This window comes from Tasmannia lanceolata, unplaced genomic scaffold (genome assembly GCF_043159265.1).
Source record: "Tasmannia lanceolata isolate RefF3 unplaced genomic scaffold, GAP_Taslan_0.1 ptg000024l, whole genome shotgun sequence".
NCBI lineage: Eukaryota > Viridiplantae > Streptophyta > Magnoliopsida > Canellales > Winteraceae > Tasmannia > Tasmannia lanceolata.
The window spans coordinates 4018108-4041948 of record NW_027518701.1 but is presented as its reverse complement, the minus strand read 5'-3'; the positions used below and the strand labels follow the sequence as shown (position 1 = coordinate 4041948).

Genomic DNA, 23841 nt, shown 5'->3' with positions numbered 1-23841 from the left:
CAATCATAATTGGCTGTCGGATGGTTCTAGCTCCTTGGATGGTTACAATCATCCATGAATCCCTCTTGAACAAAAGGCCTTAGTTGCAAGCTGAATTCTCGTACACCGATAGCTGAACAAAGTCATCATGTGATTGCAATGGAAAACCAGTTTCAGTCCACGCCACTTTGTTATATGTATCATAACACATTGAATGTGATATGGTGTTTTGGTGCTAATATGTAACAAGATTATTCATGCATTGTTCTGTACTCTTTCTTTCCCAAAGGGTTTTCTAATTAGTGCTTGAGAAGCTTGAAGGTTGACAGAACCAATTCCTTGAGCACATCACCAAAAAAAAATCAACCAATACTAGTACTGCCTGATTCTGTGACAACCCCAAGAGGTAGGCCTATTACCTCAAGACAAATAAGCCACGTGCATCCCATTTCCATTACCTCAAGAAGAAGAAAAAAGAAAAGAAAAAGATGACTTGCATCCACATGCATCCCATTTCCATATAAACATAAACAAACCAAAAAGTTACATAAAACATGGATGCCATGTACCAATTACAGAACTGTCAAGAACAAAAAAGAACAGCACAATATTAAAAAGCAAGTAATTGCTTCCTACCTTACTTAATGATACATTGGAAAAAGAAAACAATTACGAAAAAAACAACAACCCCCATCATTTTAATCCACCCGTTTTCATTCTCTACTAATTTAACGGCTTCACGACCTTGTTGCACCACCAACTTCAATTCGGCAACCTCTTGCCTCAGCCTTTCAGTGTCTTTAATGTCTTGACGTGCCTGTTGTACCAACAACTTCAATTCAGCAACCCCGTGCTCCAACCTTTCAATGTCTTTAATGTGTAGACGCGCATGTTGCACCAACAACTTTAATTCGGCAACCTCGGCCTCCAACCTCTGCGGACATTGAGTACCACTTATGCTGTCCCTCCTCGAACCAAATTCCCTATTGTATTCAGCATTGTCGCACCATTTGAAAAACTCGCACTTCTTCTTTCCACCTCCTTCCTGTGTGTTGTATAATCCTTAGTAATTTGAACTTTTGCTCAAAATTAAAAAAACACTATTAAATGGTTACTCACACTAAATCCACAAGTGTAGTAGGGCCGGCCTCGATTGCCATTCACATCTGACTGAGTTATTTTAATAGCCGCTTTTATTCCACATTTACATGGTAATTCTCCAACTGAACCAGAATTGCTACAGTTAGAGGAGGTCATTAATCTTCACTATCTGCACAATATTGAACAAAAAGAATCGCATTACCACAATCATATGAACATAATTTAATTCAATCCTCAAACCCTGACTTGAAAAATAAAATCCCCAAACCCTAGCTTCACACATGTACTATTTCAGATTTATTAAAAACCTGGTTAATATTACGCTTCGAGATGAAGAGGTTAAAAACCCTAAAGTTTCTGCAATTTTTTAACGCTGGAAAGAGAGGGTCTGCTGTGCTATTTCGAAACCCTTAAAAAAAATTTAAACTCATTTTGGAAACCTAAAAATGAGAGCGTAGAGGGGTTTTGAGTGGGTGTAGATAACTTACAAAAAAATCCCAGATTTTTGTTAAATCATTTTGGAACCCTAAAAAATGAGTTGAGTGAGTGTAGATAACTTACAAAAAAATGGAAAGGGATATTACAGATTGAAACCCTGGCTTAAAATAAAATCCCCAAACCCTAGATTGAAACCCTTGCTTTTAATATTTCAAATTTATTACAAGCTTCTACTATTACAGATTTAAATCAACACAGGAACCCTAAATCTGTAAAATCAACACAGAAATTTATCAAATCTTGAAACCATAGTTTAAAGAAGAACCCTACCTTTAAACCCTCCAGAAATCTTTAATAAATCTGCAAGATTACCCTATTTCCGTCAACCTTCAAGCTTTAAAGCCACGGTAGGGTTCTACAATATTACCCTACCGTCGGACGGGAGAGAGAGAGAGAGAGTCGGACTAGAGAGAGAATGAGGAGGGAGAGGTCTGCTTTAAATCTACTTCTTTAAACTATTTCCGTCGGACGGGAGAGAGAGAGAGAGAGAGAGAGAGAGAGAGAGAGAGAGAGAGAGAGAGAGAGAGAGAGAGAGACGGGAGAGAGAACGAGGAGGGAGAGGTCTCTGGTATGATTTCAATCGGACGGGAGAGAGAGAGAGAGAGAGAGAGAGAGAGAGAGAGAGAGAGAGAGTTGGATGGGAGAGAGAACGAGGAGGGAGAGGTCTCTGGTATTTCCGTCGAGGTCTTTTTTTGTTTTTTTCACCTTAAAACGTAAAACGTGAGTGGCTTTTATTTGGACGGGTGAGATTACATTCAATCAACGGTTTCAAACCTATATGGCTATATCTTAAGCGACAGAGTAGCTAACGTTAGCTACTCGACCGAGTACCAACATGTTTCCCTATATATATATATATATATGTGTGTGTGTGTGTGTGTGTGTGTGTGTGTGTGTGTGTGTGGAAATTAAAGAAAAATGCCATTTTACAAGAAAGAAGCATGAGGAAAGTTGAGTTCTCTTAACACATGCAAAAGGACGCAGAAACTGGACTATAACCAGAACACAACAGATTAGTTCATTTGAAAACATCAACAACAGTCATCTTTGTGTAATCATAACACATGCAAAATGGGCAGAAACTGATTAGTTCATTTGATTCACCTAATGTTGACTTTCAACAAAAAGGAGATGGAACACCAAATATACACGACTTAGATAAAGGATTTTAGTTGGGAATTCATCAGATTTTTTTAATGGAAAATTCAAGTGTTCAAATTCAAAACTGATTAATGGAACATGTTATTTAGTTTTTGGGAATCAAGTGCATAAGTAGGCATGGAGGAGATGTTACCATATCTGGAGGACAGACTCTGATTTGAGAGGCTGCAAGATGATGATATACTCCAAGATCATAAAGTTTCAACCCAAACATACAAAACAGTTAAAAAGGTTTCAACCCAGCATATAAAAAATGTAAAAGTATAATATATGTGATAACCAAACCATTGTGAAGCAAAAGGCACTTGCATTGGTGGTGCAAAAGGCACCGGATTTTGGAGGCTTATATCCACACTTGTTGTCAACACTACCGCCTGCACCTGCATTGGTGATGCAAAAAGCTTAAGTGTCTAATTATTGAAATCAAAATTATGTTTAATATTGAAATCAAAAACTGAGTTTTGGACTCAAAATCGATAATCAAAATCCAAAGATGGGTTCCATGCAAGGCATTTTAACTACGCCATGATGTACTACCAACTTAATATGTGACAAATTTTTTGCCATATAGTCCCATGGAGTCTATATTCAGTAATATGCTTTGAATGTTGAAGCAACAAGAGTTTCAAAAACACTTCTGATCACAAAATACAGTTGTCCATGAAGTCAATTGTTGAAACGCCCTTCATATACACAGGACAAGGGAAAGAGAACAATTGCATCCCAAACATTGCAGCCATAATCATTTAAAAAACATATTGAAATTGTCAACCAGAGCCAGCCATAAGGATAACAAGAACCCAAACAAATGCAATTCCCTATCCCAAACATTGCTTCAAAATCTACCAAAATAAAAAGAAAATCCAAATGCAAACTTTAGGTTTACAAAAGGCTCAGTAATAATCTCTCAAAAATACTAATGGCTATTCCACAAAGCCTTTGTATATTTTTCCAACTTACGAGCACATAACTTTAGAGCTGACAGGTACCAAAGTAAAAAGGGGTTGCCCATGCATATTTGAACGTGCCAAATATGCCCCAAGATCTACAAGCAATGATGCATCCCATATATAAAAATACGGAAAAAAGAGATTCATAAGGAGTTTCACTATTCAGTCATTGGATAGTATTTAAGAAGGCCATGCCTATCTGAATCTGCTTGTGAACGACGAGGGGGGAGTGATGCCTGTGAAGATTTTGGGTGGCTGATTGAACTTGTCAAGCAATACCAATACAAAGAAGTGGTTTTGTGTGTGTGTGTGTGTGTGTGTGTGTGTGTGACTGAATGTCACAACTAACTCTGAGTTATGAAATGGATCCGCACTAATATTTGGGTGGCTGTTAACTGAAATTTCTTCCTCCAAGATAATGCGGTCCGTGCATTTGGCACGATCCAAAAATGTGTTCTTCAAGCAAAAACCTCAAAACTCTTTGGAATTAGACGTTAAGAGCCTCAACAAACAGTAATTGGTAGTTCATGTAGTACTTGGTAAGAGTGATGCCATACGATGCAAACCAATAATATGAAGAGGATCCACAAGCGACTTGGGTAAAATCCTGAATAATAACTATTCTTGGCATAGTTAAGAAGCCAAATAATACCATGATCAGATGAAAATAATAAGGTGGAGGGGGTTGTTAATGCAGGAGGAACTTAATAGGTGGTCATTTTCAAATTACAATTCAATTTGCAGCATGTCAACTGCAAGCAGGCATTTCAACAAGCATTTGCAAAGCAAGACATTCTACATGTGTCAAGGCAACAAGCATTTGCAAGGCAAAACATTCTACATGTGTCAAGGCATTAAGCTTGAAAATAAAGAAATGAAGAATGAAGAAAAGATTGTCATTTTTAAGTTGCACTCCAAGTCGAGCCATACTGATACAACCAAGAAACCCTTCTTTCTCATAAACAACAAATTAATTGAAAATAACAGATAAACAATGTAAAAACTAGTGTTATCATTATATCTACTAATGACTACAGTAGAGAATGCATACCAGGAAGAAGAATTGCATCTTAGATTAAACAATTTTACAGATTATCTCTCAACACCTAATGAAATCAATAGTGGATAAAACAAACAAACAAAAAGAGCATAGAAAACGAATTCCAAAATAATTCAAATTGAAAGAAAATACCCAAGAATAAGCAACCCTCTTACCCTTCTGAGAACACCTCTTACCCTTCTGAGAACATTTTCCTGAACAATTCCAATCCTTTTGCCTCATCTTCCTTCTCTCTTTCCACATCTTTAAACAAATACATTAATCAAAATCACTTTGTATAATTAAAAAAATCCATAAAATTAAAAAATATTCAAAAATTTCAGAGGATGTCAACCGAAAATTGGGAAAAACCTAGCATGACCTACGCAAAAATAGCAAATAGACACCAAGATTCAAAGTCACCAACGAAGCTCCAAAAACCATACATCAAGCAAAAGCCCCAAAATCCCTGCAACATTCAAATCCCCCATTCATCAGAATCCAAGCCCTAGAAATTCCAGCCCCCAAAACCCAAAAAACCCTATCATATCTGAAAAGCATATGATTCATCATAATCCAAGCCCTAGAAATCTAAAAATCCAACAAAAACACAATAAAGTTTGAAGAAAAAACGAACAAAACTAAAACTCAAAATTCTAGCATCCTTTTTATGTCTCTCGGTCCTTGCATAAATGTTTACTACCCTCCTCGCAAGAAATCCGGCATATGTGCTCCCATTTGTTTTTAGAGAAAGGGAAGCAGGGAAGCAGTGCTCTGTTGAAGTTTTTGGCAAACCACTTACCCCCTTTGTTCGATCTGAACCATTTCCTCCTCATTCTTCACCATCCTCCGCTGCGAAGTTGTCCTCCATGGCCCCAGGTGGTACTTTATCCTCCCGGCCCCACGACACCTTGATCCCAATAACCTGTTGTTCTTGGATGGAGAGAGAGAGAGAGAGAGAGAGAGAGAGAGAGAGAGAGAGAGAGAGAGAGATGGTATTGCTGCTCTTGGATGGAGTTGAAGATGGAGGCGAACGAGCGAAAAGGAGCGAGAGGAGTATAGTAGGTCACACGAGAAAGGAATGGATCGTTTTACCCCCTGTAAGTATTATTTCCTCATTTCATTTATTGACCATGGGTAAAGATGAAAAAAAAACCCGAAATTTTGAGATTCCGCCTTCCGCTCCGCGCATAGTCGAACCTAGCAAGTGAAATATCCGTAGGTAAAAATGACAAAGATTTCCCTACGGAATTTGTCTTTTAGCAGTAGGGAAAAGTTAGTATTTCCCTACGGAAAATTTTCCAATTCCGTAGGCATAAGTGTCATTCTTTACCTACACAGTACTGTACAGTAGGTAAAAGTTATATACCTACGAACAAATTAACACCCGTAGCGATAAAGTGTATCTCCCTACGGATTATAAATCCGTAGGGAAAAAGTATACTTTTCCATACAAAAATAATTAAAGTTGGTAGGGAATGCCCAGTTTTGTTGTAGTGCCACTTTTATGCGTGGGCTGTTCTCCATCGGGATAGCAAGCCAATGTTTGCTATCCTCCGATCACGTTGAGAACAGCGCGAATGGGATTGATTGAATGGTTAGGATTAAGCCCACTAGATGAACGGCCCAGATCATACGAGTGGACTTGACCAGTGCTCATGGGAACCAAAGAGGCCCGAACTTATGTACAAATAATTTAGGGCGATGATATTTTCACCACCCCCTGCATCACGCATGCGTTAAAGTGATTTGATGTCAAAAAGCGTTGATATTTCCACCCCCCCCCCACCCCCCCCCCTTATAAATTGATTTGACGTGGACATTAAAGTTGCCCGCTTTTTGTGTCAAATCAAGTTACAGGGGGCGCATGCGTACATAAGATGATCCAAACCGTCCATTAGATGGGCCACAACCTACATAGGTTGTGTCCCAAAAATTATTTCCATAGGTTGATCCTATCCCTCTGATTTTAGAGGGTTAGGATCAACCCAACATTCAGATCGGAGGGTTAGGATCAACCTATGGAAATGATTTTTAAGTTACAACCTATTTAGGCTATAGCCCATCTAACGGACGGTTTGGATCATCTTATGTACGCATGCCGCCCCCCCCCCCCCCCGGCCTTCTCTGTAACTTGATTTGACACAAAAGGCGGGTAACAGAACAACATGCAACTGCAACTAAGCAAGTAAAAACTATGTGCATTTCTCCAAGATACTTCCAAACAGGTAATGAATACAATGGACAATGGAGATAAATTTGCCTAAAAAATCAAACTATCAATGGAGTTTTGCTTACTCGGGTCTCTCCCTGAATAAGAACAATAGCTATAATGTCTTTCTTCTTCTTATTTTTCTAGAATCTTGAACTTTGGTTCCTCTGTCGTTGTCTTCTTTGAATCTGTAGTTTCCAGCCTTCGTTTTTAGAATTAGTAATCAACACCAATTGAAAGAAAAGCGTGTCTGTTTGGTTGCCAATAAAAAAAAAAACCTAGAAAGTTTTTAGTAAAATTTTTGTCCCATCCCATGTTTGTTTGCCTTTTAGCACTAGAATTATTTTAATCTCAATTTTGTAATGATTGCTTATGAGTATGACATGGACTCCTTGACACCCCTAAATCTTGGTGGGAATTTTAGGAATTGTAGGAAAAAAAAAAAAACCTAGCAAATCCCGTTGACTTCACTTTTGGGATTAAAAAGCTCATAGGATAAAAACTTTACTGGCAACCAAACGGAGTTGGGATTTGCGAGATAGGAAAGTGGCCATTAAGGAAAAACTGCCGATTACTTGGGGATCCTATTGAAGGCATTTAAACAGAAAGTGTTCCTTTCTAAATTAATGCCAGCCTGTTGGTTTAGGGCAGTGATAAATCGACTCCCCATGTGTCTTTCTCTCTCAAGAGAAAGACACATGGGGAGTCAATTTATCATTTTGGGGAGTCGATTTATCACTCCCCTGGTTTTATCGTCAAAGGAAATGCCCAATTATTCACTACGATTTATTTAACATATTGAAAGAAAGGAATGCCAGCATGGCGTTTAGCAGCCAATGACTACTCGATCGAGTAGCTTCAAGCGGCAGTATAAGCGCTTGTTGCTAGCAATCCTCAATTATTTAATGGATATATATTTAATAAATTTACTTTTAGAAGGTATTTGATTGCTACAAAAAAATTCATTTATTTAACAACTGAATGTATATTTACATTCGAAAGGATTCAAATAAAGTCAAGGTCCACTAAAGGTCACCCAACTACCCAAGTTTTCCCATTGTATATAATATTAGTGGAATGCTAAACTCAAGGGCCCCCTTGAATAAATGAGATGAAAGGGTGGCGCCCCCATTGGTTGAAAGTCTCCAAACCATGCATTTATGATAGCACCGACTCAAAATTATATTTTTTTTTAAAAAAAAGTAGAGATTGGACGCACCTTCCTCGAAAACCAAACCATTCATTTGTTGGACCCCAACATAAATAGGTCGTCATGCCCTAGATATTATCTCCATAGGATGATCCTAAGTCCTAACCTTCTAATCTGTAGAGGTTTTTATGATGAACCATGCCTCCATAGATCGGAGGGTTAGGAGGGTTAGGATCATCTCGTGGAGATAATATTTTGGGCCCAGAAAATGACTGACTTGGATCTTTGAATAAGGTAGGGCCCAACGTCCTTTTAAAAAACTAAGTGTCCCTTCATGCATGCACCATATATATACTTTTGATTTATACGTTGTGTGCATATTTTTCAATTAGTATAGTGGGTCCCCTTGATAAGATGTTTCAAACTGTTCATTTGCTGGACTTGGTCACAACGTAATTACTATGTACCTAACCTCCCTCCGATCGGTTAGTTTTCTATAATTGCGAGGACCCTTTCCCTTCTTTTCTCATTATGGCAATGACTTTCGCCTCTTTTGTAGGTGGGAGAATTAAAAAGGGCAATGATAAATCGACTCCCCATGTGTCTATCTCTCTCTAACCTAAAGGAGAGAAAAAGACACATGGGAGTCATTCATCAGTTTGGGGAGTCGATTTATCACTCCCCTAAAAAAACGCTATGAATTACTAAATCTCGTTCGGTTGACCCGGCCACAAAGACCTGTCTTTTTTAAATGTCATTCGGTTGACTCGGACTTGGACTCAGTCACTTCCTCATATCCTCATCAATCCGTTTCCACCCATTTATTTGGGCGGAGAATGACAAGCCCAAACACGCTCTTAGTTTATTAAATTTCCATTTTATGGTTTTCATTACTTATGGAAAAAATTACAAAACACGGGAATTTATTGCAACATAATACGAAACGTGAGCACCTTTCATCTTATCGACGAAACACGCATGATTCTTCAAAACAAAATGGGTGGAAAAATGACCCCAATACCCTTCCTGACATAATTAGACATAGCCTCCTCGTATTTTGTAGAAGGCGTTACTTGCCATGATTCTCTTTCCAGGCACCTTTTTCACTAAAAACCTTATATCCTTTGGTTCGTTTGAACCTGTATTTGAATTCCAAAAATCTTGGGTTCGTTTTAATCTTAGCCGTCAACAATAAGTAGAGACGGGTGGATCCTTCACACGTGGACAGATTTTGATGGAACGCTGGCATATTTCTTTACTGTTGGCTTTGGTTTGGTTTGAACATGTGTTTGAACCCAGAAAACCTCGAGTTCATTTAAATCTTGGTTGTCACCCATAAGCAGAGATCGTTGGATCCTTGACAGACATATTTTAAAGTATTAGAGATATTTCGGTGGCGTACTCGAGATTCCGGCAGTGTACTATGTTTGAACATGTATTTAAACCAAGAAATTCTGACAGCGTACTTGATATTCCGGCTCACTAACTCCAGAAGTATTTTAGTCCAGTTTCCATGATTAAGTTAGTTCAAACCATACTATATATTCTGGCGGCATACTTGATATTTTTTAACCTAAAAATTCCAACAGTACTTGATATTCCGGCGGCGTACTTGATATGTTTAAATATGCATTTAAATCCAGAAATATTGGCGGAGTATTTGATATTCCGGCGGCATACTTGATATGTTTAAACATGTATTTGAGCCTAGAAATTACGGTGGCGTACTTGATGGCACGAATGAGTTAATACACAAACTGAATACCGGCAACGTTCCAGACAATCTTTAAAATTCATGTGCGCTAAACATAAGAAAAACACCATTTATAAGTGATAACGGCAGCGTCTATTTGAAAACGCCAGCACTATCCCCTTTATTTTATGCGCATAGAGATAAGCGTGGAGAGGAAGCGATGATATATTACTTGTGCAATTCCGTAAGCGTCCCATGCATTAACGGGGAACGAAAAATGCTTTAAATGAATCTCCATTTTCTCATTAAGGAAATACTAAAATAATGAAAAGGGGGCTGCAAATAGAATGATTGAGGTGTAATGCCTTGCACCAGATACGAGGCTATCTAGGCTCTGATTATGTCAGGAAGCGCCTTTGAGTCTTTTTTCCACCCAGTTTTGAAGAATCGTGCGTGTTTCGTCAATAAGATGAAAGGTGCCTCCGCTCCGTACTATGTTGCAACAAATGCAAAAGTAACGTACTTTTCTTTTACTTATGCCCCCATTCTCTATACTGTATTAAAAGGTTACAGAAGTGATGGATTCACCCCCTTTTCATCCCTGGGCCACCCACCTCTAGTATATTTATGACCACTTCTTAGGCTACAAGGGGGCGGCCCACGGTGTTTGTTGTTGTGCACCACCCTCGACCTCTCAGCAATACAAAATCGGATAATCTCATTTCTTAATATATTAAAGCTCTGTTTGTTTCATTCTGTGACAACCAATTGTAGGCCCCAAACCTATTATTCGGCTCAAGATTACATTTAATTTTGAGCACAATAATAGGTTCGGCGCCTACAATATTCGGTTGTCATAATTTGACCTAAGAAGTACATCATTATCGGTAGGGACCCATTAAACCCCAGCTTACGCATTTAAAAAAAAAAAAAAAAAAAGGAAGTACATCATTGTTGAAACCACATTTTGCTCGATAGGGGTTCAATTCTGCCATTCGGGCTTATTATTTTAACCTCGGGTTGAGCTTTTACCATAAAATAGGTCGGGTTCGGATTGATTCCATTTTTTCATTTTTATTTTTTGCAAGGCTCAACCCGACCCGGCACAAGTTGCACCCGTACTATGGGTCAGCAAGTTACAAATTAAAGCCTCCAAATCTCTTTAATATCTTTTCCAAATTTCTTCTATTATGATGACAACTTCTGTGGATCAGATCCTAAAGCTTCTGTACGGTCATTATCAAACATAACTTCGCTCCAGTTCAGGTCTTCCGTACAAATACTTGGCCAAGTAAAATTTTGGCATGTGTTGCTATCCTAAGAAATAGGGGTAAATGGTATTTATATCTGTTTGTACTGACGGAACTTCCTCCTAACCGTACTGGAGCGAAGTTCTGCTCGTAATTATCTCGGGGTTATTATCGGGTTCTGCGTAGAGCAAGCAATCGTACGTAAATTTCACGGGAGATGCCTGAAGATTGGCTTTACTAGTCTCAGCCAGGGGCAGAGGCAGATATAGCATGAGGGGGGCCATTGCCCCTCAATGACCAGCAAAGTCCCTTTTATTTCCATGGCTGTACATGCATGATTGGCTAGTTCAGTGGGCACCCCCCCTCCCCCTCCCAACAATGACCAATGCTTAGCAAGTGCAAATTAGTCCGGCCCCCAAGTGTAAATTCCTGGTCTCAGCTATCATAATTGCTGTGATATATAACTATAGCAGAAAGGAACATGTCTAATTATGTCATACTAGATGTGGATTAAAAAGGGTGGAAATCCTTTACATTGAAAATCCACACCTACATGTTTGAATCTCATTGGTTAGAAAATTAAAATTCTCAGTACAACAGCTCTGGGAGTTCTTTATAAGTGCATCTTAGTTGTGTAGTATGTTCAAGAGAGAAGAAAAAGGAGTGCTAATCTGACTTACTTTGGTTAAACCATGCTTACTACCATGTCTTCTTGGAGTTTTTTTCTGTTGCTAGCACTAGTATTAGTATCTGGGTTTTTCTCCTCTGCCTATCTCCTTGCAATGAGTGGAAAACGAAAGAGAGATAGGTTGCCTCCTGGCCCTAGAGGACTTCCAATTTTGGGGAGCCTTCACATGTTGGGCAAGCTCCCTCATCGCGATCTCCATCGATTAGCAAAGGACTATGGCTCGATCATGTTCATGCGCCTTGGCCTAGTTCCAACTGTTCTCGTCTCATCTCCTCGAGCGGCCGAGGAGTTCCTCAAGACACACGACCTTGTGTTTGCTAGCAGACCCTACATTGAGGCTGCTAAATACATGTCATGCAACCGAAGGGGTTTGGCCTTAACCGAGTATGGCCCTTATTGGCGTAAAGTTCGCAAATTGTGCACATTAGAATTGCTAAGTAACCTCAAGATCGATTCTTTTAAGTCAATGAGAAGAGAAGAGCTGAGCCTCCTTATCAAATCGATTAAGGATGCCGCTAAGCCCAAGGCTGGTGTGGCGATCGACTTAAGTGAGAAGGTGGCAACTCTTTCGGCCGATATGACATGTCGGATGGTGTTCGGAAAGAAATACAGTGATTCAGATTGGGGGTTCAAAGGAACTATACAGGAGGGTATGAGGTTGGCATCGGCTTTTAACATAGCGGATTTTATCCCTTACATCGGAGAACTAGACCTTCAAGGGCTACGTCGCCGCATGAAAGCTTGTAACAAGATCATAGACAATTTCTTCGATAAGATTATCGATGAACACATGAATGCTAAGGAAACCGAGCATCGGGACTTCATCGATGTCATGTTATCCCTCATGAAGTCCGACGATACTGAGTTCCAGCTCGATCGAACCAATGTCAAGGCACTCATGAATGTAAGGATATATATACAAATTTAGAACAAATATGTTAGCTCGGTTCAAGTATCTCTACAAGAAAAACCCCTTATGGCAAAAAACAAGAAAAAAACAAAACGGTTGCTATTGTCGGGTTGCTATAAGGACTTTTTAGTGATGGTTTTATTTTGATATTGCTATTTGTACGATAGCGAGAAACTAAAAAGGAAAGTGACATATCCGCCCCTTTTGATTACTTGGGACGCAGCAATGTACGTGACAATCAAACCCATTGAATCCTTCTAACGTGAAGTACATCAGCCCCTCTACAGTCATTGATACACTGTTCCGGGGTGTCCGAAGTAATCAAAAGGGGCAGATATATCACTTCCCTTAAAAAATCCAGTTGATATATTTAACCTTTTACCGAAGATTTTTCTTTTTCCGTCCCTATATATTTTAAATACCAAAATAAAATATATTTTTTTTATATATTTAACGATCGATGCATATCCATAGCTATAGTATCACGGAGGATTTTTTGTAACACTCACTAAAATAAGATCGTTACTTATTTTTTAATGCTAAAAAAATGGCGACCACAAAATCCGTCGCTAAAGAGATTTAGTGATACCATCTATTATGGCTGATTATTTTCCGTTACTAGTATTCTTTGGTGAGGGATTTTTTACTTTTAGCAATGAATTTTGGATGTTGCCAATAAGTGTATTTCTTGTAGAGTACGCAAATAATGCATATTGACCATGAATTTTTTCATAGGATATGCTTGCAGCTGCAATGGATACATCGTCGACTTCAATCGAATGGACATTATCGGAGCTACTCAAGCATCCTGAAGTCATGAACAAGTTGCAGAAAGAATTAGAGTCTAAGATTGGCATGGAGCGCGTAGTGGAAGAGTCAGACCTGGTAAGCTTGGACTACTTGGAAATGGTGGTGAAGGAAAGCTTGAGGCTCCACCCTGTGGCACCATTGCTCATCCCTCACGAGTCCATGGACGACTGTATAGTTGATGGTTTCTATATACCCAAAAAGACTCGTGTCATTATAAACGCTTGGGCGATTGGGCGGGACCCCGATGCATGGCATAAGGCAGAAGAATTCTACCCTGAGAGGTTCATCTATTGCGATGTAGACATCAAGGGCCGAGATTTCCAACTGATTCCCTTTGGGTCTGGACGTAGAGGTTGTCCTGGATTACAGTTGGGCTTTACAGTGGTTAGATTGGTGGTGGCCCAATTGGTTCACTGTTTTGCTTGGGAGCTTCCTAATGGCATTTCTTGCAGTGAGTTGGATATGGAAGAGGAGTTTGGCCTCACAGTCCCAAGAGCAAACCATCTATTGGCTATTCCAACTTATCGCCTTAGTGATGATATTGCATAAGAAGTGTTGTTCCATTTTCGTTCTTTATATGTTAGTGTGATGAATATGATGAAATATAAAAACTAGTAAGTGAATTAGACCATCTTTTAAGGGGTCTTATTGAATGTTAAGTGACTTAAGTTGGAGGTGGCCACACCCTTCTAGGGTCTTTCTAAGTCAATGAATAAAGTTTTTCATGGGTTGGGTTTATTTTCTTCTTACTTCTTCTCCCCCTTCGTTATTCTCGTTCTTTCTCTCCATTTCATCTCTTCTTCTTCTAAAGTATTTATTCTTATCATTTCTTTTTAGGTAGTTATGGTTATGTTTCATATTATAGTAGAAGTTTTAATAGAAACTTTATTTTGAGAGAATAGGAGAGCCCTTTTACCTCGTTTTCGCAGGGGCTCCCTTCAGTTTAGACTTCCTCTTATTTTTATATTTTTTTTTGAAGTTTATGGGATTTAAAATAGTTTTAAATCTTATATTATCTCTCTCTCTCTCTCTCTCTCTCTCTCTCTCTCTCTCTCAGCACCTCTTTCACAATTGGGCCCACAAATATTCCATGGAATAATTTTTCACGGTTGCCAAACTTGGAAAAAGTTTTCATGTTCCCTCATGGCATTCATTTATCCTCTCCCTTCATTTTTCACGGTTGACAATTTATGGCCTTCCAAATCGTGGTTTTCGATCTCCGAATCTTGTAACAGGTTCGTCTCGCCTAAATCTCGATTTTTTCCCATTTTTTCAGCTTGTTTGATGGCTTCTTCTTCTTCTTTTTCTGTTTACAAGATTAGAAAGTTTCATATGCGTAGAAACATTTGTTGCATTTTGTTATGATTTTGTGAAAACTGAAGCTTGGAAAATGTTTTGGGGTTGGGATATGTTTGTATGTTTATTTCTTTTTGTTTTCTGTGCTTCTTCTTTTCTTTGTTACAGTTATGGGCTGAATGCAATTCATAGCAATTCTTTTTATCATTTCGTCCAAATCAAATTTTTAAAAAACATAAGATTTTAGCTCTTGCAATGAGGTCAATCCGTATTTTCTGACTTGAACGTATACCGGAGTTTTAAAATGGTTTGATTATGATTTGGCTAACAGATCAGCAGATAGTTACTCTTTACAATGGTTTGATTATCTTCCTCCTTGATCAGCCATGTCTTGTTCAGTTGATGTTGTGTATTTTCTGTTTCTGCTGTTCTATTGGGCTGTCCCATCTCAGGCTTCCCTTTCCATTCTAATATGATTCACCATTTCAAAAAAAGAAAAAAAACGTATGCCTAAGTTTTAGGGTATTGGATTAGTGATATAAAATCACTTGGGAATTACTTCATTAAGTAGGGGCATTTTTGGAATGTGGTTAATTTATTTAAATTTAAGTCCATGAAAGAGAGCTTTTACCTTTAGTGGGGACTTGATTCTAAAGTGAGGTTAAGAGGATCCAATAATTTTTAAGATGAGTCTCTATGCTAATTTAAACAACTCTAATGCTCTTAATAATTCTCTGCATTTTCATGGAATCAACTGAAAACAATAGATGCTTATTTTGTAAATTTCATGTTTTTCCAATTGTTTTGGTAACATAAATAAAACTTGGTACTGGAGCTGTATTAAAATTGTTGATTCTTGAATTTTGATCATGTTTGTATTCCCTTCTCCATGAAATGACTGGAAATAAGAGTACCATATGTTTGTGAACTGCTCTGTTTCTTACTAAGTTATAAAGCTTTCTGAGATGTTTTTACAACTATTCATCAAATTTCCTAATGGAACAGTTCTAATAGAAAGAAATTTGCTAATAATGCTTCAATACATTTGGACTCCTCACTCCTGACTGTTCAAAGTACTAACTGTGTTTATATATTCCTTTGTTTCCTCACAAAACTCCAATCTTTCCAATGTGGGTTTTATTTGCTAATGAAGCATGGTAACAAGCGAATTTATTAGTGAAGCTATCCTTGAATGCACCTAATACTATTATTCTCCTCTGTTCCACGAAATCAAGTAAAGAGAAGAGATGATTTTGTCTATTCATTGCTTTATTTCTTACCAATATATCAAGCTTTCCAAAATGGGTTTTGACAAAAACTTGGTAGTAAAGAAATGCTAAAAGAGACCTTTACATACAACTGATGAAAAATGACATTAGAAAGATTGGATTCTTCAAGTTTGCAACAGCTTCAACTCCCATCCTTTCATCTCTAGCTGTTCCTGTTTGTATGTTCTCGAAAACCATATTTATTTGAATAAATATAAAGTATAAAATATTTTATGGCTTGCAATATCATGATTATTTAAGGGTATGCTATATTACTGTCATATATGACATTGACATAAGGTTCCTTCGGTAATTTTATAGACACCATGCATGTGATTGCAATCACTAGCAACAGGTATAGATTGAAGACTCTTTGTAGACCTAAATAGTTCTCATCCTGGGATGATGATTGGATATCAAATCTATTTTATGGTTGACACATGCCTTGCTGGTATATGATATGGTGATTGATCTGTCATCTGGGTGGAGACTCTTAAACGTACATGTGGGGTGTATATTACATGTATATTATTAACTGAATATGATCATGTATAGAACAGATGGAGGTCACTCTTAGTTGATTCAATTTGTTCTATATATGTGTCTTTACCACAAAGGATCACTGACCCATCCCCAGCATCACAAGCTCCAACACTCGGCATTCATTGGAATTTCAAATGCCAATTTCTTGTTTAGTTGCCAATATCGCATTGATGTTCCATTTGACTCCCCAACATGTTCTAGACATCATTATTGCTTTTTTTGCACGGGTGGCACTAGGAGTGTAAATGGATATTCGAAAATTCGATTACCGTCCGCATCCGAATCTGTTTAAAGCAAATATTATCCGAATCCATTTCAAGCAGATATTATCCGAATCCGTTTATGAGATATCCGGCTCTTTGCGGATGCGAATCTGGTAAATGGTATATCCGATCCGTTTAATATCAGAATCCGAGAAGTAAATCCTTTTTATTTATTATTAATAATATCATTAATATTAATTTTTAGTAATGACACATTATCTTTTGTTTTTAAAAGAAAAATGAATTTTCTTTTTAGAAAAAAAGAATAAAAAGTGTTTTGGGTAGGAAACGAAGTAATCTCTCATTTTAAGGGCATTCTTGGAGTTTAACATGGCTTCTTTATAAAGCAACAAATGTGGGCTGTAGGATGAAAGAGACAAATGGATGATGGTGATTGAAAGAAGATAGCATAGCTTCTAGAGAATTCTAAAGCAAAAAGGCCATCTAGGTCATTGATGGTAAATGGACGGCTCAGATCAATTTTTCAACTTAGGGTTATATAAAAACCCAAAATGCAATTAAAAGAGGGGACTTCTAAGGTTTGCAAAGAGAAAAGAGGAGAAAGGAGGAGGTTGAGACACCATCTTCGGCATTCCTTGGTGCCTCCAACCCCACCAAAATCCACCGTCGCCCCTCTCCACCTTCTCATAGCCACCTCCTTCACCGCCAGTCACCTCCATCTTTAACCCAATCCCCATCTTCATCCCCATTTCTCTTCATCTTCCACCATCAGCACTCCCACTTCCCCTATTCAAAATAGCTCAAACTCATTCCATTATATACAAAAAAAAAAAAAAAAAAAAAAAAACCCCAAAGACCACTACCAACACCATCATCTATCCCCACCGCCTAGGGGTGCAAGTTTGGCCCTGTTAGCCCTGACCTCCCCTGAGCCCGAACAGGGTCAGGGCTGGATTTTCTAACCCTGAGGGTGGGTCAAGGATCATTTTTTTAGACCCTAACTCAGGTCGAGCGGGTTTTGGGTTAATGCCTCAGGTACCCTGACCCAGCCCCGACCCTAACTCAGATGTGCATGTTTCTTTTGCTAATGTTTTCTATTATCTTGGATTGATGTTTCTTAGATTATTATTATTAATTGTCTCTGTTGCCCATCATGTTGTTGAATTCATATTGTCTTATTTTGTTCCCTTTCTCTGTTTATTGATCATTTTGTTCCATATGATAAGTGGTTGCTTTATTTTTGGCACTCTTAATAGGTATTTGCACCAGGGTCAATTAGGGCCGGCCCGGCCCTGCCCAATCAGGGCCAGCACAATACCCTGTAGGGCGGGTAATGGGTTGAGGTTTTCCGGCCTTGACTCAGGGTCAGGGCCGAGATAATGGGATCCAGGGTTGGGCTAGGGTTTTGAAAAACCCGACCCAACCCGATCCTGTTGCAGCCCTACCACCGCCTCTCTCTCTCTCTCTCTCTCTCTCTCTCTCTCTCTCTCTCTCTCTCTCTGCCTTAGTTTTAAAAGGAAGAAGAGGATCTCATATATTTTAGGGTTTGAGTTAATTTTGTGAAGAGAAGGTAGAGGTCTGGTTTTAGGGTTTGGAAAATTCATTCGAGTAAGAAGGAGAAGAAGATAAAGTGCTGCAATAAAATGTTCGAATTTACCGGATAAACGGATACGGATAATATCCGAATTCGAACAATATCCGACGGTTACGAATTCGATAATAGATATTAAATATCCATCAAATTCGAATCCGAATTCGGATAGTGTATACTGTAATCGAATTCGGATATAGCCATATCCACTTCGAATTCGATCCATTTACACCCCTATGTGGCACCCATTTGGCAATAATGTCCCGTCTACTCATCTTCCAACCAAATTCTATCAAAATGTTAAATTTTTGGTACAAGAATAGCAGAAAAGGTTTTATCTTCTCTCTCTCTCTCTCTCTCTCTCTCTCTCGCTCTTCACTCTTTTTTTTTGTAACGACACCCCTACTTTTTCCACTACTCTCCGAAAGAACTGCCGCGCAAGAGTTCTATCTCTGCTCTCGCATCTCTGATTCCCTTTGAAATCAATCTACTCAAATGTCCAAATAAGAATATAAACTACCTACTGATTTAGCCAATGAAGTCTCAACTCTCCTGACTCGACTGCAACAGAAGTTTCCAAAGCCTCCCACAGACATTCTATGATCCTTATAAACTGGGTTTCAAGCTCAGTCCACCTCTCATCCCCTCAAAAGGTTGTCTACAAATTCGTCTCTCATATAGTGACACATGCGCTTGAACACAAAAAAGGAGATTGTGTATCCCAAAAAAATAAAAAATCTCATGTGAAAATAATCATATCAGTGGTCATTTTCACTCCCAGTCTTTATCTCCAGCACAGGTTCCCTTTTTAGAAGTCTTTTCCTATAAAGAATATTCTTGTGTTAGTCTCTATTATTGGGGATTTGCTACGGACCATCCCAGAAGCCGCAAAATGCCTTCTGCGATGGTCCTTAGCAAATCCCCTATGTTTGATATCCTCTGTTTGTCTTTTAGACTATGCCCTTCTCACATAACTGAATCATCACCTTGATTAGATGATTTTGTCTCTTTGTTCTATTTGGGTTCTACCAAGAGAATTTTAAGGGTTGATTTTTGGAGACCATAATTGTCACGCCTCAATCCGAGTTTCCGGTCTAGGCACACAACAGCGCCACATATTCATCAACCACAAATATGAAAGGCACACTAGAACCATGCAATAAACAGAGTTACTAAAATTAACCAAATTAATTAACTATCAGAGTAATCAATGCGGAAACTAAATATCTTTGTCCAACAGACTATATCAATTCAAACCAAATTAAATAGCTAAATGTTCATTCCAACTAAAGCTATTGTCTAAAAAACTGAAAATAACAAATCATAAATTGTGGCCCTTGCTCACTCCCAAGCCCGCGAAATCAAGCATCTATTGTTCTCCGCCTGTAACATAGAATGTATGGAATGAGCTAATGTCCAGTGAAATAAACATGTCTACACTAAAATCATAATACCGATTAATAAGAACAGAATAATTGGCAATATATGTAAATCTGTAACTGGCATAGCAATCTAGCTAGCATACTGTATAACTGGCATAAACATGCATAACTGTATCTGTAGTTGTAACTGTGCCTGATGCCTAATGTAGTGAGACTAGTACTACTAGACTACGTAGCCAACGGAACCTGCCTACTAACTCGTAGGAAGCCGAATCCCAACGATCTTGTACGGGATTACACCCTCGAAAATACTGCGTAGGGTGGTACTGCGGCTTGATCCGTAACTTTCCTTCGACGGCCTAGAAAAAGTCTCATACACCAGTAATCATGCAAAACACTTTGTCTCAAGGGACGTTAACTGTTGCATCCTCACTTGGACAACACCATGTCCTAATGCAAAAACTGTTACTACAAAGTCCAACTGGCACATACGTGCATACGGTAGATCCTACCATACTATAAATATTGACCCTCGTGTACACTAACACACTCAATATCAATCAGAAACATGCATAAATTTGCATAAATAGTCATATTCAACATATAGAATAACTGTGGTAGAACAAGTCTACTCACTTGTGGTACTTGTTTGATTTGTCTCCTACGAACAAGATCTTTAAATTAGTGCATAGTGTCACCTACAGTTCATATTACCCTTAATAAACACCTTGGGTTAACATCTAAGTCACCCGGGGCAGATCTGTACCCTCCAAAAATTTATCTGAACTTTTAAAAAAATTCGGCCGAAATAGCTTGTTTCTAATTTATTTTAATTAAATAAATAAAATTATTTTTGGGACGAAAATACCCCCCCACCAAAAACGTCCAACGTTTTGGGGTATTTCATTCTGCCTCCTTATAAAAATTTCGTCCGTGAAATTTAGCAACTAGATGCATACCTGAGAATAAATACGGATGCTTCTCTCGCATTTCTTCCTCCAACCCCATGTTGCCTCTCTTTCTGAATGATTGCTCCATTTGACCTTGACGTAGGGAATTGTTCGACACCTCAAAACTTGATCCTTCCGGTCTACTATTCTTTCTGGTCTTTCGTCATAGGTCAAATCTTCCCTAAGCTGAAGCGGGACTTGTTGGATAATATGACTCGGGTCTAGGACATACTTCTGAAGCATCGAAACATAGAATACATTGTGAACACCCACCAATGCTGGTGGTAAGGCAAGTTGATAAGCAACTGTCCCGATCTTCTCAAGAATATCATATGGTCCCACAAATCTCGGACTCAACTTTCCTCGGATCCCAAACCTCATCACTCCTTTGGTAGGAGAAACTTTCAAAAACACATGGTCACCGGGCTAAAACTCTAGATCCCGCCTCTTGATATCAGCATAGCTTTTCTGTCTACTTTGAGTTGTCTTAAGTTGCTCCTGATTAGATGTATTTTCTTTTCTGCTTGCTGTACCAATTCTGGACCCAAGATTGTTCTTTCTCCAACGTCATCCCAGCAAATGGGAGACCTACACTTCCTTCCGTACAACGCTTCATATGGCGCCATCTGAATACTGTCCTGGTAACTGTTGTTGTACGAAAACTTAATTAAAGGTAACTGCTTATCCCAATTACCCTTGCAATCAATTGCACACGCCCTCAACATATCCTCGGGGTCTAAATAGTTCTTTCTTGTTGTCTGTATGTCTGCGGATGGTATGTTCTACTGAAATCCAACCTGGTACCCAAAGCTCTATGTAAGCTCTGCCAAAACTGTGACACAAATTTAGGATCCCTGTCTGGCACGATCGACACTGGAACTCCATGTAACCTCACGATTTCGTCGACATACCATTCTGCCATCTGCTCTAGAGTAGTAACTCCCACTCCATAGGGCAAGAAATGGGCTGACTTTGTCAACCTGTCAACAATTACCCCAATTGTGTCATTCTTCTGTAGCGTCCGAGGTAGCCCTGTCACGAAGTCCATCGTGATACGCTCCCATTTCCACTCAGGGATAGGGAGTGGTTTTAACTCTCCTGCAGGCCTTTGGTGTTCAGCTTTCACCTGCTGGCATACTAGGCACTGTGCCACATACTGTGCTATCTCACGCTTCATATTGTTCCACCAGAATTTTCTTTCAAATCTCTGTACATCTTGATACCTCCAGGATGAATTGGATATCCTGAATTATGAGCTTCTTCCAGGATCTCTCTCTTTAAATCTGCATTGTTTGGCGCACACACCCTGTTACCAAACCTCAATGATCCGCCCTCATGGATTCTGAAATCTGTCTGTGCTCCAGACTCTATTATTGCTCGAGTCTTTTGAAGCTGCTCATCACTTGCCTGGCTAAATTTTATCCTCTCTAGCAAAGTTGGTCGAACTCGTAGGTTTGCCAACTGAGCCCTTGGCTCAAACTGCATCATCATAATTTCTAGCTTCCTCGGATCATCTAAGATTTGTCTCTTATCTGTGATCAAAGCTGACAATTTCCCTTGTGATTTTCTGCTTAAAGCGTTGGCAACCACATTCACCTTTCCTGGGTGATAACTGATCGTCAGATCATAGTCTTTTAGCAACTCTAGTCATCTTCTCTGGCACATGTTCAACTCTTTCTGAGTGAAAATGTACTTCAAGCTTTTGTGATCAGTAAACACTTCACATTGCTCTCCATATAGATAATGTTTCCAAATCTTGAGTGCAAACACGACTACAACCAACTATAAGTCATGAGTGGGATGGTTTGCTTGTATGGTCTCAACTGTCTAGATGCATAGGCCACAACTCGTCCATGTTGCATCAATACGCACCCCAGGCCACTCCTAGATGCATCACTGTATACGACGAAACCTCCACTCCCTGATGGTATAGTAAGCATTGGAACCGACACAAGTCTATCATTCGGTTCCTGAAAACTCTTCTCACATTTCTCTGTCCATGTAAACTTGGCACCCTTGTGAGTCAATTGCGTTAACGGAACTGCAATACTTGAAAACCCTTCAATGAATTTCCTGTAGTAACCAGCCAATCCTAGAAAACTTCGTACTTATGAGACGTTGGTTGGCCGGTTCCACACTACTACCACCTGGATTTTCTGAGGGTCTATAGATACACTGTCTTTGGAAATCACATGCCCAAGGAATGATACTTCTTCGAGCCAAAACTCGAACTTATTTAACTTGGCATACAATTCCCGCTCCCTAAGGGTTTGTAGGACAATCCTTAGATGCTCTTCATGTTCTTCCTTCCCTTTAGAGTATATTAATATGTCATCAATAAACACGACCACAAACTCAACTAAATGAGGTTTAAAAATTCTATTCATTAAATCCATAAAAGTTGCTGGAGCGTTCGTCAACCCGAATGGTAATGCCAAAAATTCGTAATGACCATAACGAGTTCTAAACGCGGTCTATGGCACATCCTCTGCCTTGATCTTCAATTGGTGATAACCAGATCGAAAGTCAATCTTTGGAAATACTTGTGCCCCCTAGAGCTGATCAAACAGATCATCTATTCTTGGCAACGGATATTTATTCCTAACTGTCACCTTGTTCAATTCCCTGTAGTCTATGCCAAGTCGCATGCTACCATCTTTCTTTTTCACAAATAATACTGGTTTTCCCCAATGTGACACACTTGGTCTTATAAAACCTTTATCTAGCAATTCTTGCAATTGAACACTGAGTTCCTTCAACTCAGCTAGAGCCATTCTATAGGGAGCCTTCGAAATAGGTCCCGTGCTAGGCACTAGGGCAATAGTAAACTCTATCTCCCTATCTGGTGGCTATCCAGGCAAGTCCTCCAGAAAAACATCTGGATACTCCCTCACAATTGGAATATCTTGCAACTTAGGATCTCCATGACTAACATCTTTCATTGAAGCTAAGAATCCTTGATATCCATTCCTCAACAACCTTCTAACCTGTAGGGCAGAAATGACTCGAGGAGGTACTACTCTCATACTTCCTCTAAAAATAAACTCTGGTTGGTTTGGAATGCAAAATTTTACTATCTTCTTGTGATAGTCAAGATTAGCGTGATTTGTTGCTAACCAATCCATCCCTAGGATGACGTCAAAGTC

General features: G+C 39.0%; 3 protein-coding genes across 3 annotated transcripts; 1 reads left to right on the top strand and 2 right to left on the bottom strand.

Moving 5' to 3' along the window:
- Window positions 1-459: 459 nt before the first annotated feature.
- LOC143857449 (uncharacterized) lies at window positions 460-4992 on the bottom strand. The gene is made up of 5 exons (XM_077367875.1): window positions 4882-4992; window positions 3025-3119; window positions 2873-2904; window positions 1099-1202; window positions 460-1024 (listed from the first exon to the last, which is right to left on the bottom strand). Exons 1-5 carry the CDS (start codon window positions 4990-4992, stop codon window positions 617-619), a joined length of 750 nt encoding a protein of 249 aa, XP_077223990.1. The 3' UTR covers window positions 460-616.
- Window positions 4993-11567: 6575 nt separating this feature from the next.
- LOC143857166 (cytochrome P450 71AU50-like) lies at window positions 11568-14166 on the top strand. The gene is made up of 2 exons (XM_077367548.1): window positions 11568-12625; window positions 13367-14166. The coding sequence occupies exons 1-2, from the start codon at window positions 11726-11728 to the stop codon at window positions 13988-13990; spliced, it is 1524 nt and encodes a 507-aa protein (XP_077223663.1). The 5' UTR covers window positions 11568-11725; the 3' UTR covers window positions 13991-14166.
- A 7702-nt stretch (window positions 14167-21868) lies between these two features.
- LOC143857448 (uncharacterized) lies at window positions 21869-23469 on the bottom strand. Its single transcript, XM_077367874.1, has 3 exons — window positions 23264-23469; window positions 22568-22768; window positions 21869-22307 (listed from the first exon to the last, which is right to left on the bottom strand). The coding sequence occupies exons 1-3, from the start codon at window positions 23467-23469 to the stop codon at window positions 21869-21871; spliced, it is 846 nt and encodes a 281-aa protein (XP_077223989.1).
- Between the last annotated feature and the right edge of the window lie 372 nt (window positions 23470-23841).

What these genes read in the sequence shown, in the direction of transcription:
- LOC143857449 (XM_077367875.1), bottom strand. Translation starts at nt 4,992, where the DNA reads ATGTGGAAAGAGAGAAGGAAGATGAGGCAAAAGGATTGGAATTGTTCA. An exon ending in AGAGGGTTGCTTATTCTTGG is followed by an intron (nt 3,120 to 4,881) that starts GTATTTTCTTTC and finishes TCACCAATGCAG; the next exon opens with GTGCAGGCGGTAGTGTTGAC. An exon ending in ACTACACTTGTGGATTTAGT is followed by an intron (nt 1,025 to 1,098) that starts GTGAGTAACCAT and finishes TACAACACACAG; the next exon opens with GAAGGAGGTGGAAAGAAGAA.
- LOC143857166 (XM_077367548.1), top strand. Translation starts at nt 11,726, where the DNA reads ATGCTTACTACCATGTCTTCTTGGAGTTTTTTTCTGTTGCTAGCACTA. An exon ending in ATGTCAAGGCACTCATGAAT is followed by an intron (nt 12,626 to 13,366) that starts GTAAGGATATAT and finishes ATTTTTTCATAG; the next exon opens with GATATGCTTGCAGCTGCAAT.
- LOC143857448 (XM_077367874.1), bottom strand. Translation starts at nt 23,469, where the DNA reads ATGGCTCTAGCTGAGTTGAAGGAACTCAGTGTTCAATTGCAAGAATTG. An exon ending in TTGCCAAGAATAGATGATCT is followed by an intron (nt 22,769 to 23,263) that starts GTTTGATCAGCT and finishes TGGTTACTACAG; the next exon opens with GAAATTCATTGAAGGGTTTT. An exon ending in GCATCTAGGAGTGGCCTGGG is followed by an intron (nt 22,308 to 22,567) that starts GTGCGTATTGAT and finishes TCTGACGATCAG; the next exon opens with TTATCACCCAGGAAAGGTGA.